Source organism: Sminthopsis crassicaudata, chromosome 3 (genome assembly GCF_048593235.1).
Source record: "Sminthopsis crassicaudata isolate SCR6 chromosome 3, ASM4859323v1, whole genome shotgun sequence".
In the NCBI taxonomy this organism is placed as follows: Eukaryota; Metazoa; Chordata; class Mammalia; order Dasyuromorphia; family Dasyuridae; genus Sminthopsis; species Sminthopsis crassicaudata.
Genome location: NC_133619.1, coordinates 252,645,524 through 252,660,083, shown reverse-complemented (window position 1 = coordinate 252,660,083; position 14,560 = coordinate 252,645,524). Strand labels below are relative to the sequence as shown.

The window sequence follows — 14,560 nt, the reverse complement described above, 5'->3', positions numbered from 1 at the left end:
CAACTGATGGACATCCATTCATCTTCCAGTTTCTAGCTACAACAAATAGAGCTGCCACAAACATTTTGGCACATATATGTTTCTTTCCGCTCTTTAGTATTTCTTTGGGATATAATCCCAGTAGTAGCACTGCTGGGTCAAAGGGTATGCACAGTTTGATAACTTTTTGGGCATAATTCCAGATTGCTCTCCAGAATGGCTGGATTCTTTCGCAACTCCACCAGCAATGTATTAGTTAGTGTCCCAATTTCCCCACATCCCCTCCAACATTTGTCATTATTTGTTCCTGTCATCTTAGCCAATCTGACAGGTGTGTAGTGGTATCTCAGAGTGGTCTTAATTTGCATTTCTCTGATCAGTAGTGATTTGGAACACTCTTTCATGTGAGTGGATATAGTTTCAATTTCTTCCTCTGAGAATTGTCTGTTCATATCCTTTGACCATTTATCAATTGGAGAATGGTTCGGTTTCTTATAAATTATGGTCAGTTCTCTATATATTTTGGAAATGAGACCTTTGTCAGAACCTTTGTTTTTAAAAATATTTTCCCAATTTGTTACTTCCCTTCTAATCTTGTTTGCATTAGTATTATTTGTACAGAAACTTTTTAGTTTGATGTAATCAAAATCTTCTATTTTGTGATCAATAATGATCTCTAGTTCTCCTCTGGTCATAAATTCCTTCCTCCTCCACAAGTCTGAGAGGTAGATTATCCTCTGTTCCTCTAATCTATTTATTATCTCCCTCTTTATGCCTAAATCATGGACCCATTTTGATCTTATCTTGGTATATGGTGTTAAGTGTGGATCCATATCTAATTTCTGCCATACTAATTTCCAGTTTTCCCAACAGTTTTTTCCGAATAATGAATTTTTATCCCTAATGTTGGAATCTTTGGGTTTGTCAAAGATTAGATTGCTATAGATGTACCCTTTTTTGTCCTTTGTATCTAATCTGTTCCACTGATCTACTGGTCTATTTCTTAGCCAATACCAAATGGTTTTGGTGACTGCTGCTATATAATATAGCTTTAGATCAGGTACACTTAGACCACCTTCCTCTGAGTTTTTTTTCATTAGTTCCCTTGCAAAGAATTTAATTTCTTGATAAACTTGAGTTGAGGAGAATCAGACTTTACTGAAGGTTTTTGGTTTTTCATTATAATTTTTTGTAGTACTACAAGACTATTTTTCTAGGAGTAGGCTTTTTCAAAGTCATAGAAAACTACTATGTTTCTTCAGTAAAAAGTGATTCATGTTATTTTTGAGAGGTAGTCTAAACAAGGACATCATACACGAACCTTTGTTAATACACCAAAGACACTTGTATCTAAGATTGATGGTGTAATAGTAATTGTCATATTTTCATATAATATTCTTTACAGTCCCCTTTTTTCAAAGACTATTGTCTTTGGGGCAGACTTTTCAATACAACTCTTTGATGCTTTATAGTCTATTATCTTTGTGTGTCTCACTCTGTCTCTCTTTCTGCCTCACTTTGTCTCTGTCTCTCTCTCTAAGTTTCACCCCCTCCCTCTCTCTCTGTCTCTCTCTGGATATAAATAAATAAACACACACACATATACCCTAATACACATACCCACCCATGTATATATGTATATACACATATGTATACACACATATGCATATATATAGACATATATGTGTGGGTGGATGTGTATGTGTATTAAGGTAACCACATATATATGTATAAATATGTGGATGAGTGCATATGCATAAGTATAATATATGTTTATGTACATACATATTATACTTAAATGGTCTATTTTAATAATTTTAATTTTTTCCTAATTAAAATACCCTTCGAACACTTTCATTTATATGAAAGTTTTTTGGACATTTCAATAAGCTTTCTAAAGGTTGTTATATGCTGAATAACTACAGGCAAGGGATTTAATTTTTTTTTCACTTACATAGCCTTTCCAGTTTCTTTTTTTTAATTGCTTCTGTAATCTTAGCTTACCTCTCCTGTTTTTTGTTTGTTTGTTTGTTTGTTTGTTTGTTTTTTGTTTTTTTTCTGAACCACCACTGTATCCAGCATGTTTTGCCCCAACCTCAATTCTTTATTCCAATTACTTGGCAAGCTTATTCTTCTTGAATGTTTTCCAACATTCACTTTTGCTTGTGTGTATATATGCAGTTATAACAGTGTAGTTCTTTCCATTGTATATATTGTTTTCTTGGCTCTCCTTACATCTTGATATATTAGCTTAAGTACTTTGTATTCTTTTGCATTGTTCTCTGTATTCCTCACACAGGTTATTCTTAAAGCTTAGAGATATTTCATAACTTTGATTTGCCACCATTTGTTCAGTGATTTCCCAATCAAGGGTCATGCACTTTATTTCTAATTCTTTGCTATCATAAAAATAATGTTGCTATAAATATTTTTCTATAAATAAGGGATTTTTCTTATCAAGGAGTTCCTTAGAGGCAATGGAATTGTTGAAACAAAGTGTATTGACGTTTTAGACATTTTGTATAATTCCAAGTTCTACAAAGTAGTTATAATGATTCATAGTTCTATCAACAATGCATAAGTGTGCTTATTTTTTCACAACCATTGCAAAATGCATTCCATCTATTGCTCTCTTCACTACTTTTTTAATGCATATGGTAAAACCACAGGGTTGTTTTAACTTGAATTTGTTTTATTATTAGTGGTTTGGAAATTCTTTCATTTAGTTGTTAATAGTTTGCAATTCCTCTTTTGAAAATTATTTATTCATATCCTCTGACCACTTATTATGTGTTTGTAGGGATATAATTTCCCCCTGAGGAATCTTTTAAACTATCTCAAAATTTTAATATGCTTTTGTCATTATAATTATTATTTTTTTCTATGATTTTTCTTTGATACACTTATTATTTGGGATTTAATTTTAAAATTAATATTTTTTCCTACATCTTTTAAATATGTTACTGAACTGATTACTATCTTTACCGTGTTATAATTTGTAAGGGATGTGGTTACCATTACTGCCTTTGTAATGTGGTCAGTTTTTGTAATAGGTGAAATACTACAGAGTCCAAGGAATGTTCTCCTTCCTATCTAGATGAACAAACATATTTCTTTGATTTAGTGAGAGAAGCCATAATTAAACAATTATTAATTTATTTGTTCCCTATAACTAATAATGTGCATTTCCCCAATTCTTTTTTTTTGATTCACCCAAATAATGAATAATGTTTAACTTATGAATGCTGCCCTAAATTTTTTTATTTGAGTAACTTCTTATGACAGCTAGGTGGCATGGAGGAAGGCTCATCTTGAATTCAAAACTGGCTTCATTCTTGCTTGGGCAAATCACTTAACCCCCTTTCCTCCAGTTTCCTTATCTGTAAAGTGAGCTGAGGAAAGAAATGGCAGACCACTCCGGTATCTTTGCCAAGAAAATCTCAGAATCAGTCACAACCAGACATGATTGAAATGGTTGAACAACAGCAAATTATGTCAGCCCAGCTCTTTGTAGATAGCTTCCATCTTGGTATCTACCCTGATGTTTGGCAGTAATTGTTTCTTGCTTCACTCTTAATTGATTTCTCACTGCAATTATGTGATTCCAACTTCAAGAACTCTAAGTAGTGAATACTGACCTGTTAGGATTACTAGGTGAGAACTCAGGTTGTCTGGACAATTACAAGGTGAGAACTCAGGTTGACTTGATAGTTCTCTGGCTCAGACCTGTAAAGGGAGTTTACACCTTAGGAATCCTAGAAGGAGCAAGCTCATTGGTTAAAGTGGTTCTTCCCAGAAGCCCTTGCATTATCCCACACCCATTCTCTGGGAGGATAAAAGAGGACACCACTCCAGAGATAAGAGAAGTCTCTGCATTACATCAGGCCTGACGGGGCTCTCTGCAGGAAGGGAAGTCACTTCTCTGGACAAGAGTTAACGGCAGCTGCCTGGAGACAACGGTTCCCTACAGGAAGAAGAATCTGTCTGAGAGATTTGAGTAGACACAGCAGATCTCTTCCCAGAGAGTGATCCAGCAGCTTCTGGAGATGACAGCTCGTTACACTGACCCTTTTGGATTCCCCCAAATTCTACTACAGTGTAGAACAGTGTATTGATTTAGTTTTTCATATTTTATTTTATTTCTTCTGGTTTTGTTGTAATTTCATTTTGCTATTTTGTTGATTTGTCATTCTATCTTCTATTTTTATGTCAAGTTTATAAAGGTGTGCTAGGATAAACCTTTCACTGATTCTTCTTTCCTCCCCTTCACAACATGGTGAGACTTTTCCTGAAAGGCAAGGCTGTCTGGAGTGCTTATACTCAGCTTCCCTCCACAGGTTTCTGTTCATCTAGGAGCTTTAAAAAGTCCCAGACATAGGTGCTCTGGGCCTCTGAAATTTGGTGTGTGCCTGAATCCATGCAAGTTGTCATTCCTTACTGGTGAGTTGGAGGAGGGGCAGTCTCCAGAGTAGCTAAGTAACCATGTAACCTTGCTGCATATTTTTACTGTTAGAGCAAAGTTAATGAACTCCATTATTAAATATTCACCAATTTAAGACTCCCTCAATTTACCCCAATATCAAACCTGACCTAAAAGGATGCTGGAATTAGAGCTTTACCTACAACATTTGACATAGTATTGGCAATTAAGCATGAGATGAAATGCCATTTTGGCTCACATCATGGTTGAGTTGAGGGACTAACTGCACATAAAAAGGAAAGTGACTTAATCAGATGGCAGCACTTTGCCTGGCTCCCTGTCATCAGAACCTTCCTGATGACATAAGCTGAGTCCTCTTTGTGGTGTCTGCAGCAGTTTCCCATTCAGACAGATAGATTAGTTTGATGAGTGCTAGAGTTGGTAAAGTTGTTTTAAAAACAAAAGAGCCAAGACTAACATTTCCTGTTTTGCAGAAGTTGGACAGATAACATAAAAATAAAAAATACAAAAAGCAAACCAAAAAACCCTTCTAGGCAGGAATATTCAGTAATACAAACAGATAGATCAATTTTCAGAGACTGAGCAATAAAAGCAAAGAAGGAAACTTAACAAAGTTGGTCTCTGCAGAAATGAAAAGATCTTTCCTAATGGGAAAGGAAATCAAAAGGCTCCAACTAGGGGCCCATTCAATGGCTTTAACTCAGACATTCTGGTTCCTGCTAGGATAGGATCCATGAAACTGGAGAAGGAGGATAGATATGGGTTAGATACTGGGGAACTCCTAAGAGGTAAGAAAATTCCCATGGTTAAAGGAGCAGATTACTGACAACTCCACGAAGGGTAGCATAATTATAAGAGAAGTTCAGAGAGAAACCTGAGTTTCTCTGAGGAAGGGATTTTGAATGTGGCATGGAACATAGGATTAAGAAAGTAATTGATGGCTGGGTCTTTGGAGTACTAGTAAAACTATGTAGGGAAATGAACAACCTATACATCAAGACTTTTTTAGCTTTACCCCAGCCTGCAGTATATCCCAAAGACTCTTTTCCTTTCAAATCATTCAGAGGAGGTTACAGAGGATGGTTCATAGAGGGAAGGGAAACTGTATTCTCAGGATCTGTACAGTTCCTTTCAACAACTTGTAGACATGTTATTGTGAACAGAGTTGAATAGAAATTTGTTGAGTTATCTAAACTATTCTGTGTAGTTAACAGCATCCAATATTGGATCACCAATGGGTAAAAGATACATTTTTTTCTGGTGATAGAAGTGAAAGAAGTTGGAATACTTTATTATACACAATTCTGTTTCAACTATCTTGTGCTACCAATGAGGAAGTCAGAAGAAGTAAATGTAGCTACATTTACTTGTAGAACTTGTAGTGGACTACAAAGAGGTAAAAAAAAAAAAAGTCATCATTATTACCTATGTGGCTATTTCTATTTTGTTGATGTTGCAGACCATGCAGAACAGGTTCAGAGTGAGTGGTATGGTATTAGCAACTTTGCAAATGTTTCCCCCCCCCTTTTTTTCCTTATTTCTGTGTCTGAGTAATGAGGAACAGTTTGCATTCACATGTGAGGGAGTCCAGAATGTCTTCACTGTCCTTCCGTAGGACTATCTAAACTTTATATTGCTGCATTATGGTGGTCAGATAATTGAAAGAGATCTTCTTTCCTGGTGGCATGGATGTCCACTACTATTTGATGACATAATGTTGAATGGATTTGATGAGGCCATTGTAATAGAGTTCCTAGATTAGGTGTTAATAGACTCAAAAGAGTAGGGAGGGAGGATCAACTATAAAAAATATCTAGGATCCAGCCTTTTCAACCAATTAAGGAATTCAATTGGCTAGAAAAATCCAGGTACAGTCCAGAATAAAATACTAACACTTGCAATCCAAAGAGTTCCCTAAGAAGGAAGCCCAAACTCTTCAGATTTTAGAGAACACACATTTCTTACCTGGGAATTCTGGTAATCTCTTTTGCTGAATCACTAACAATCTGTCTTTTAAGTGGAACCCCAAACAGAATACAGTCCTAAAAAATGTAAAGTAGGTTATCTATCAGTATCTCCCTTTGGGCCCCATGAAGACTATTTTTGGAGGTTTCTGTTCATAAAGAGCAAATTGAATTGGGTCTTTGGCAGGCTCCAAGAAGTGACCAGAAAAAGTCATTGCTGACCATCTAAAGCTCTAAGTACCACAGAGTAGTAGTAACTTATACAACTTTTGAAAAGGAGTTGCTTACTTAGAGGGAGTCATTTGCTACTGAACTGATGACACAGGGTCCTACAATCAACCTTTGTCCAAAGCTGCTATTATCGCGTAGAGGCTACAAAATGGTATCTCTGAATAGAATACAGAAAGCTTCTATGGCTAAATTCAAATGATACATTAGATTCATGCTTGTAAACAACTGTTAGATTCTTTTTTCTGTTGTTTACAACATAAACATGTACAAAACATATGAACAAGAAACTTTAAAAATGACATTTACAAAGGGTAAATATGAAAGTTTGGAGTGGAATTTATTAATCTTCAGCTGGTGCAAAAAAGACAGAAGGGGGCAATTACGATCTCAGAAAAAGTCATGGCTTAAATAGATTTAGTTAAAAGAAATCATGTTTTGATAAAAGGTACCATAGACAATGAAGCAATATTAATACTTAGCCTATATGCACCAAATACTAAATTTTAAAAAAATTAAGTAAATTACAAGGGATAAAGAGATTATAATATAATATAATATTATAATAATATAATAAAGTATTATAATAAGAGACTTTAATTTTCCCCATTTGAAACTAGAAAAGTGTAACTAGCAACAAGAAAGAAGTTAAGAAAGTAAATAGAATTTTAAATAAACTATACATGATACATATCTGAATGGAAATAGCAAGCAATACACCTTTTTCTCAGCAGTTAATGGTACCTTTGCAAAAGCTGACCATATATTAATATGAACAATTTTTATAGTTAAAGGCAGAAAAATTACAAGTATATTTTTCAGATCATAATGCAATGAAACATTTAATAAAAACCAAGGAAACAGAGATTAAAAAATAAATGGAGATTAAGCAATCTAATCTTAAAGAATGAATAATTGAAACATTAATTATTTAATTAAAGAGAATATTGAAACAACATATCAAAACATATGGGATGCAGCAAAAGCAATGATTAGAGGAAAATTTATATCTCTAAAAGCTTATGTTGACAAAATGAAGAAAGAACATACTAATGAATTTGGTATGAAATTAAAAAATTAGAAAAAAACTACTAAAACACTAAACTGGGGAAGAGGAAGGTAAGAAAAATATAGAAAATCCTAAAACTTAAATTTGAGATTAATAGAATTGAGAGTAAAAATAATTAACAAATAAAACTAGGAATTTTTTTTATGAAAAAAGAGATAAACAATTGGTTGACATGATTTTTAAAATAGTATTAAAATCCACTAGCATTAGAAATGAAAATCATGAATATATCACCAATGATGATGAAATTAAAACAATGATTAGGAGTTAGTTTGCCTAATTATATGGAAGCATATTTACCAATTGAAGTGAAATGAAAAAAATTTATAAAAATATGAATTGCCGGGGCAGCTAGGTGGCGCAGTGGATAGAGCACCAGCCTTGAATTCAGGAGGACGCGAGTTCAAATCTGGTCTCAGACACTTAACACTTCCTAGCTGTGTGACCCTGGGCAAGACACTTAACCCCAGCCTAAAAATTTAAAAAAAAAAAAAAAATTAAAAAAAAAATATGAATTGCCTAGATTAGTAGAAGAAGAAATAGTCGCCTTATTTTAGAAAAATAAATTGAACAGGCCCTATATGAACTTCCAAAAAAAAAAAAGAAACACCAAGGCCAGATGGTTTTACAAGTGAATTCTATCAAACATTTAAAAATCACCAAATTCCAGTATTAAATAAATTATTTGGAATAATAGTTAAAGAAATTGCAAGCAAATATGATACAGATACCTAAATCAAAAAGAATAAAAATAAAAATGTTAATGAACATGGATGCAAAAATCCTAAATAAAATACTAGCTAAAAGTGTATAAAAATTTATTACCACGATTATACATTATGATCAAGTAGGACTTGTGTCAGTAATGCAGGAATAGTTCAACATAAGAAAAACTATTAACATAAGTGATTAACTCAATAATAAAAGTTTTTGAAAATATAATTATACCAATAGATGCAGAAAAAGATTTTTAATAAAGTTAAACACTCATTTCTGTCAAAAACACTTGAAATATATTGGCATAAATGGGTGCTTCCTTAAATTGATAATAAAAAGCATTTATTAAACACATTAGCAAACATTATTTGTGATGGTGGTGCACTAGAAGTCTTCTCAGAAAGATTAGATATACAATAAGAGTGCTCATTATCAAAAATATTATTCAATATCATAATGGAAATTTTATCATTCAAATAAAAAGAAAAAAATTGAAGGAATCAAAATGATATGATAAAACTATTTCTTTTTGCAGTATGATTATATTGTTGGGAAATCTCAAAGACACAATTAAAATGTTAGTTGAAACAATAATTTTAATAAAATATCAGATTATGAAGTAAATTTATCTAAATCATCAACATCCCTATATGTCACAAGAAACAAAAAACAAACAAAAAAAAAAACGCTGCAAGAAGAGATAGTAAAAAAAATACTCCACTTAAAATAGTTCTAGACAATATAAAACATCTGGTAATATAGATGTCAAAAAATAAACCCAGGGAATATATAATTAAAATTGCTAAAACAACTTCTTATACAACTAGCATTAGATTTAAATAATTGGAGAAATACTAATTGTGCAGGCCAAGTATAATAAAAGTGACAATTTTACCATGTATATATCCAATGCCATTCCAATTAATTCACCAAAAATTTCTTTTACTGAATTAGAAAAACAACAATAAAATTTATTTGGAAAAAAATAAAAAATTCAAAGGAAGTAGTGTAAGTGCAAAATGTACCAAACTTTAAAATGTATTATAAGGTAGTGTTTGTCAAAACTAACTATTAACTATGAATTCTAAAGACAGATCAGTGGAGTAGAATAGACATTCAATTTACAGTAGCAAATAAACATAATAATTTTATATTTGACAAACATAAAACATAAGTTTTTATGATAAGAATTCATTATTTAGCAAAAAATTGCTGGGAAAATTGGAAAGCAGTATGATTGAATTTGGGCATGGCCAATAAATCATACTGTTTACCAAGATAAGGGATATGAACATATGATTTAGATATTAAAAAGAGGTTTTACAAGAAAATTAGGAGAATATGAAATAATTACTTATTAGACTAATGAAAAGGTGAATAATGTAAGAATAAAATAGAGATGGAGAGCAAAGTTGGGTGTAAAATGAATACTTTCAAGTACATTAAATTTAAAAGATTTTATATAAGGAAAACAAATGTAGCCAAGATCAGAAGGAAAGCAGAAAATTTGGGAAAGAGAAATTTATATATTGTTTGTCAGATAAAGATCTTAAATCTTTAATTAAATTAAATCTTAAATTAAAATATAGAAAGAACTTCGTCAAATCTATAAGAATATGAACCATTACCCAGTTGTTAAATCGTTAAAGAATAACAGGCAGTACTTCAGTGAAGAAATCAAAACAGTTTATAATGATATTAAATGCTTTAAATTATTATTGATTAGAGAAATTAAAACAACCTTGAAATATCATTTTACACCTTCCAAATTGGTCAAAATGATAGAAGGGGACCATGACAAATGTTGGAGAGGATATAGAAAAACTGGGACACTAATTTATTGTTCAACCATTTTGGAGAGCAATCTGGAATTATATCCTAAGAGTTTTAAAACTACATTTAATTAAACTAAACTAAAACTAAATTATATCCTTTGATCCAGAAATAACACTACTTGATCTATTTCCAAAGGAAAGGGGATAAAGGGAAAATACCTATGTATTCTAAAATGTTTACAATAATTCTTTGTGATGGCAAAGAACTGGAAACTGCAAGGATGTACATCTATTGGGGAATGACTGAAGAAGTCGTGGTATATAATTGTGATGGAATACTATTATGCTATAAGAAATAATGATCTCAATGGTTTTAGAAAAACATGGAAAGACTTGTACAAAATAATAAAGAGAACAATGAGCAGAAATAAGAGGACATTGAATACAGTAACATCATTATTATTATAAGAATGACTTTAAACAAATAAGTTATTTTATTACGAATACCTAAATTAAGTGTTAAGGACATATGAAGAAAGATGCTATTTGCATCCAGAGGAAAAAAATTGATAAATAGAAATATGTTTAGAATAATTTTACATATGTCTGGGTTCACTGTTAATCAAGGGATTTGGATATATAACATGCCGTTCTAGGACAAGACCATTTGATGCCCCTCATTAAGAACAAGATATCTATTACTGACCAAGAAGTCTCTCAACCTACATATGACAACTGTAACATAAAGGAAGAAAATCTGATCAAAACATTCTCCAAATTATTTGGGGATTTGTTCCTAAAGTTCACTCATAAGTTAGTTGGTTATAAATTATAATATGATTGAGCTTCAAGGTCAGCCTACACAACCCTATTCAATCATAGTACTATACAAACTAATCACCATTTTTAAGTGGTTGGAGGTGGAGTGTAGGATTTTAGTTTGCAGTGTTAGTACCAGAAAAACATCTTCTTCCTTCTATGCCCATCCTGCATCAGCAGCTGTGGACAGAGGCTTCATCAGGGTGAGGAAAGGGATAATCCTGAGCTTGTGCTATAAAAGCTCTTTCTCATTTGATAATGAGCTCTGAATCCTTTGGATTATTACAAGGATTTTATTTTACAGTAATCTCTTAAGAAAAGTCAACAAATAACTGGGAGGCTAAGAGGAAGCCACACTGAGCAAATTGTATTCTTTAGAGAACAAGTTTGAGAGAATCCAGTATCTTGAAATGAATCTCTTTTGTTTTTCACTGGTAAGTTTTCTCACTTATACTATTCATGTTTGTTTATTTTTTTTTCCAGTTTCAATTATGGGAAAGGTCTAGTTTCTCATTAGTGAAATTATACATATTAAAGATACCTCAGGAAATTATCTATCAAAAAGATATTTTTAGTATAGGGCTTAAACAAAAATCTATTTACATATAAATAATAGCATATGTATGTACACTCAATGGCAATATTTACTGAATTGTTACAGTGGAAATATTTCGGGATGCAGTGTGCTACTCTTTAAAGAAGGCTCAATTTGGAGTCATGCTGGCTCCGGTATTTGCCATATCATGACCTTTAAACAACAGTTTAACCTTTTGTGGCTTCAATCTCTTCATTTATAAAGTGAGGGGTTAAATTAATAATTTCTAAAAGTACCTTTGAACTCTAGATAAATAATTTATATTTTCTGTGAGAACATGATAATATCCCTTGTTTATTTTAAATATATTAATGTTTTATATATTATATTATTCTATTTTATATTTAATATATCTATGTACACATATATTTATTATATTTATATAAATATATATATATATATTTTATTATTAAAATTATAAACAGTTTGCTTGTTTCATGTAAAATTTAGAGAGGAAATTACTTTAAAAATGTTATGGCTTATTTTTTTGACCATTCCAGTATCTTTGCCAAGAAAACCCCAAATGGATTTAATTATTGAGATTGTCCTATCATACCATGCTGTCACTTGCTTTCAGTCTCACCCTACCAAATGGCTGAATCTCTACTGCTTACAAATATAATCATGTCTCTCCCTTTCTCAAAATCCTCACTTGATCTATTCCGTACTCATCAGTTTCTGACACATATCTCTTCTTCTCTTTCTTGTCAAACTCTTTGAGAAAATTGTCCATAATCACTCTTTTTTATTTAGTCCTTTTTCTTTTTCTTCCATTCTCTTATTTTTATAAAAACAATCAAATTAATTTTATTTTCAGATCTGCATTCTCTTCCTCTATCTCTCCTCAGTTTATCCCATTTAAAAAAGCAAAACCAAAAGAAAATAACCCCCCCATTACAAGTAGTATAATAAAACAAAATAAATCCCTGCCTTTCCCTTGTCCAAAATGTATCAGTCTTTTCTCTGAGATTATCACTTTTCTGTCAGTCATGTCATCATGTTTTCACATATTAGTCCTTTAGGATTGTAGTGCCCATTGTGCTGATCAGAATTATTCATTCAGAATTATATGTCTTGATGATATTGTTTTCAATTGTTCTCTAAGTTCCATTCAATTATCTCTGTATCAATTCATACAAAATTTCTTAGGTTTCTTTGAATGCATTCCCTTTAGTATTCCTTATGACATATAGTACTCCATCATTTTCATATCCAATAACTTGTTTTACCATTCCCCAGTTGGCACCCTTTCAGTTTCCAACTCTTTGCAACTACAAACAGAGATGATATATAGATCTCTCTCTCTCTCTCTCTCTCTCTCTCTCTCTCTCTCTCTCTCTCTCTCTCTGTATATATATATATATATATATATATGTATATATATATTTATATGTACATGTGTTTGTGTATAAATATGTATCATATCATATGAACCCTTTCCTTTTTCTTTTATCTTTGGTGGCAATAGTGGTATCATTGGTATTCACAGTTTGACTATTTCTTGAGCAGAGTTCTAAATTGCTTTCCAGAATGGTTAGATCAATTCACAATTCCAATAATAGTGCAATATCTCTTTTCCCACAGCCCCTCCAGCATTTGTCATTTTCCATTTTTTGTCAACTTTGCCAATCTGATAAGTGTAAAGTAGAACTTTAGAATTACTTTAATTAGAATTTCTCTAATTATTACTCATTCTCTTAACTCTATCGTCTGGCTACAAACTTTATCATTCAGCTGAAACTGCTGTCTTCAAAATTATCAATGATTTCTTATTCACTAAATCTAATGGCCTTTTAATAATCTTCATCCTTCTTGATCTCTCTATACACTACATCTAGGCTCTCTAAGTTTTTGAAAAACTTCTCCTTTCTGGTCTTCTACCTGTTTGATCATTTTTCAGTTTTCATTACTGGATCTTCATTTAAATTGTTTCCTCCTCCCACAAGACTCTCCTGACTTCTCTTTCCCTCTATACTATTTCCTGTGGTGATTTCATAAATTCCCATGGATTCAATTATCCTTTCTGTATTGATTATTATATATACTTATGTATACATCTTATCTAGCTTTAACCTAACCTAACCTAGCTACTAATATTTAGTTTCTCATCTGTAATCATGTACTATAGTAGACTCCTTGCTATTCTTCTCACAAAACATTCCATACAATTTCACTAATTATTTCCTATCCCTAAAATAATTTTATTTCTCATCTCTACTTCCTGGCTTCTCTGGTTTCCTTTAAGTGCCAACTAAAATCCCACCTTTTACAAGAAGAATTCCTTGATCTACTTCAATTCTTGTGTCTTTTCTTTAATGATTATCTCTTTTTTATTAGTTTAATAGTTTTTATTTACTAGATATATGCATGAGTAATTTTACAACATTGACAATTGCCAAACTTTTTGTTCTAATTTTTTCCCTCCTTTCCCCCCAGATGGCAGGTTGCCCAATACATGTTAAATATGTTAAAGTATAAATTAAATACAATATATGTATACATGTCCAAACAGTTGTTTTGATGTACAAAAAGAATCAGACTTTGAAATAGTGCACAATTATCCTGTGAAGGAAATCCAAAATGTAGGCGGACAAAAATAGAGGGATTGGGAATTCTATGTAGTGGTTCAGAATTCTTTCACTGGGTGTAGCTGGTTCAATTCATTATTGTTCTATTGGAACTGATTTGGTTCATCTCATTGTTGAAAATGTCCACATCAATCAGAATTGATCTTGATGATTATCTCTTACTTCTCCTAAATATATCTTGTTTCTATATATTTCTTTGCATGTCTCCTCCATTAAACTGCAAGTTCTTTGAGATAGGGCCTGTCTTTTCCTGTCTTTGTATTTCAAGTGCTTGGTGTAGTGTCTTTAACTTAGTAAAGGTTAATAAAAGTTTAATTGAATAAGTAGCATTGATTTGAAAATTCATAACCTCTTCTTGTATTTGACAATCTTTTTTTTTCTAACT

At 32.0% G+C, this 14,560-nt stretch overlaps 1 protein-coding gene across 1 annotated transcript in view; it reads left to right on the top strand.

Annotated features, from left to right (window-relative positions):
* The first annotated feature begins 11,365 nt into the window (after positions 1–11,365).
* The window catches only part of SAMSN1 (SAM domain, SH3 domain and nuclear localization signals 1), a 178,521-nt gene continuing 175,326 nt past the window's right edge, over positions 11,366–14,560 (top strand). The window contains exon 1 of the mRNA XM_074300439.1: positions 11,366–11,426. Coding sequence (XP_074156540.1) covers positions 11,403–11,426 — 24 coding nt within the window. The 5' untranslated portion in view covers positions 11,366–11,402. The remainder of the gene's footprint in view (positions 11,427–14,560) is intronic.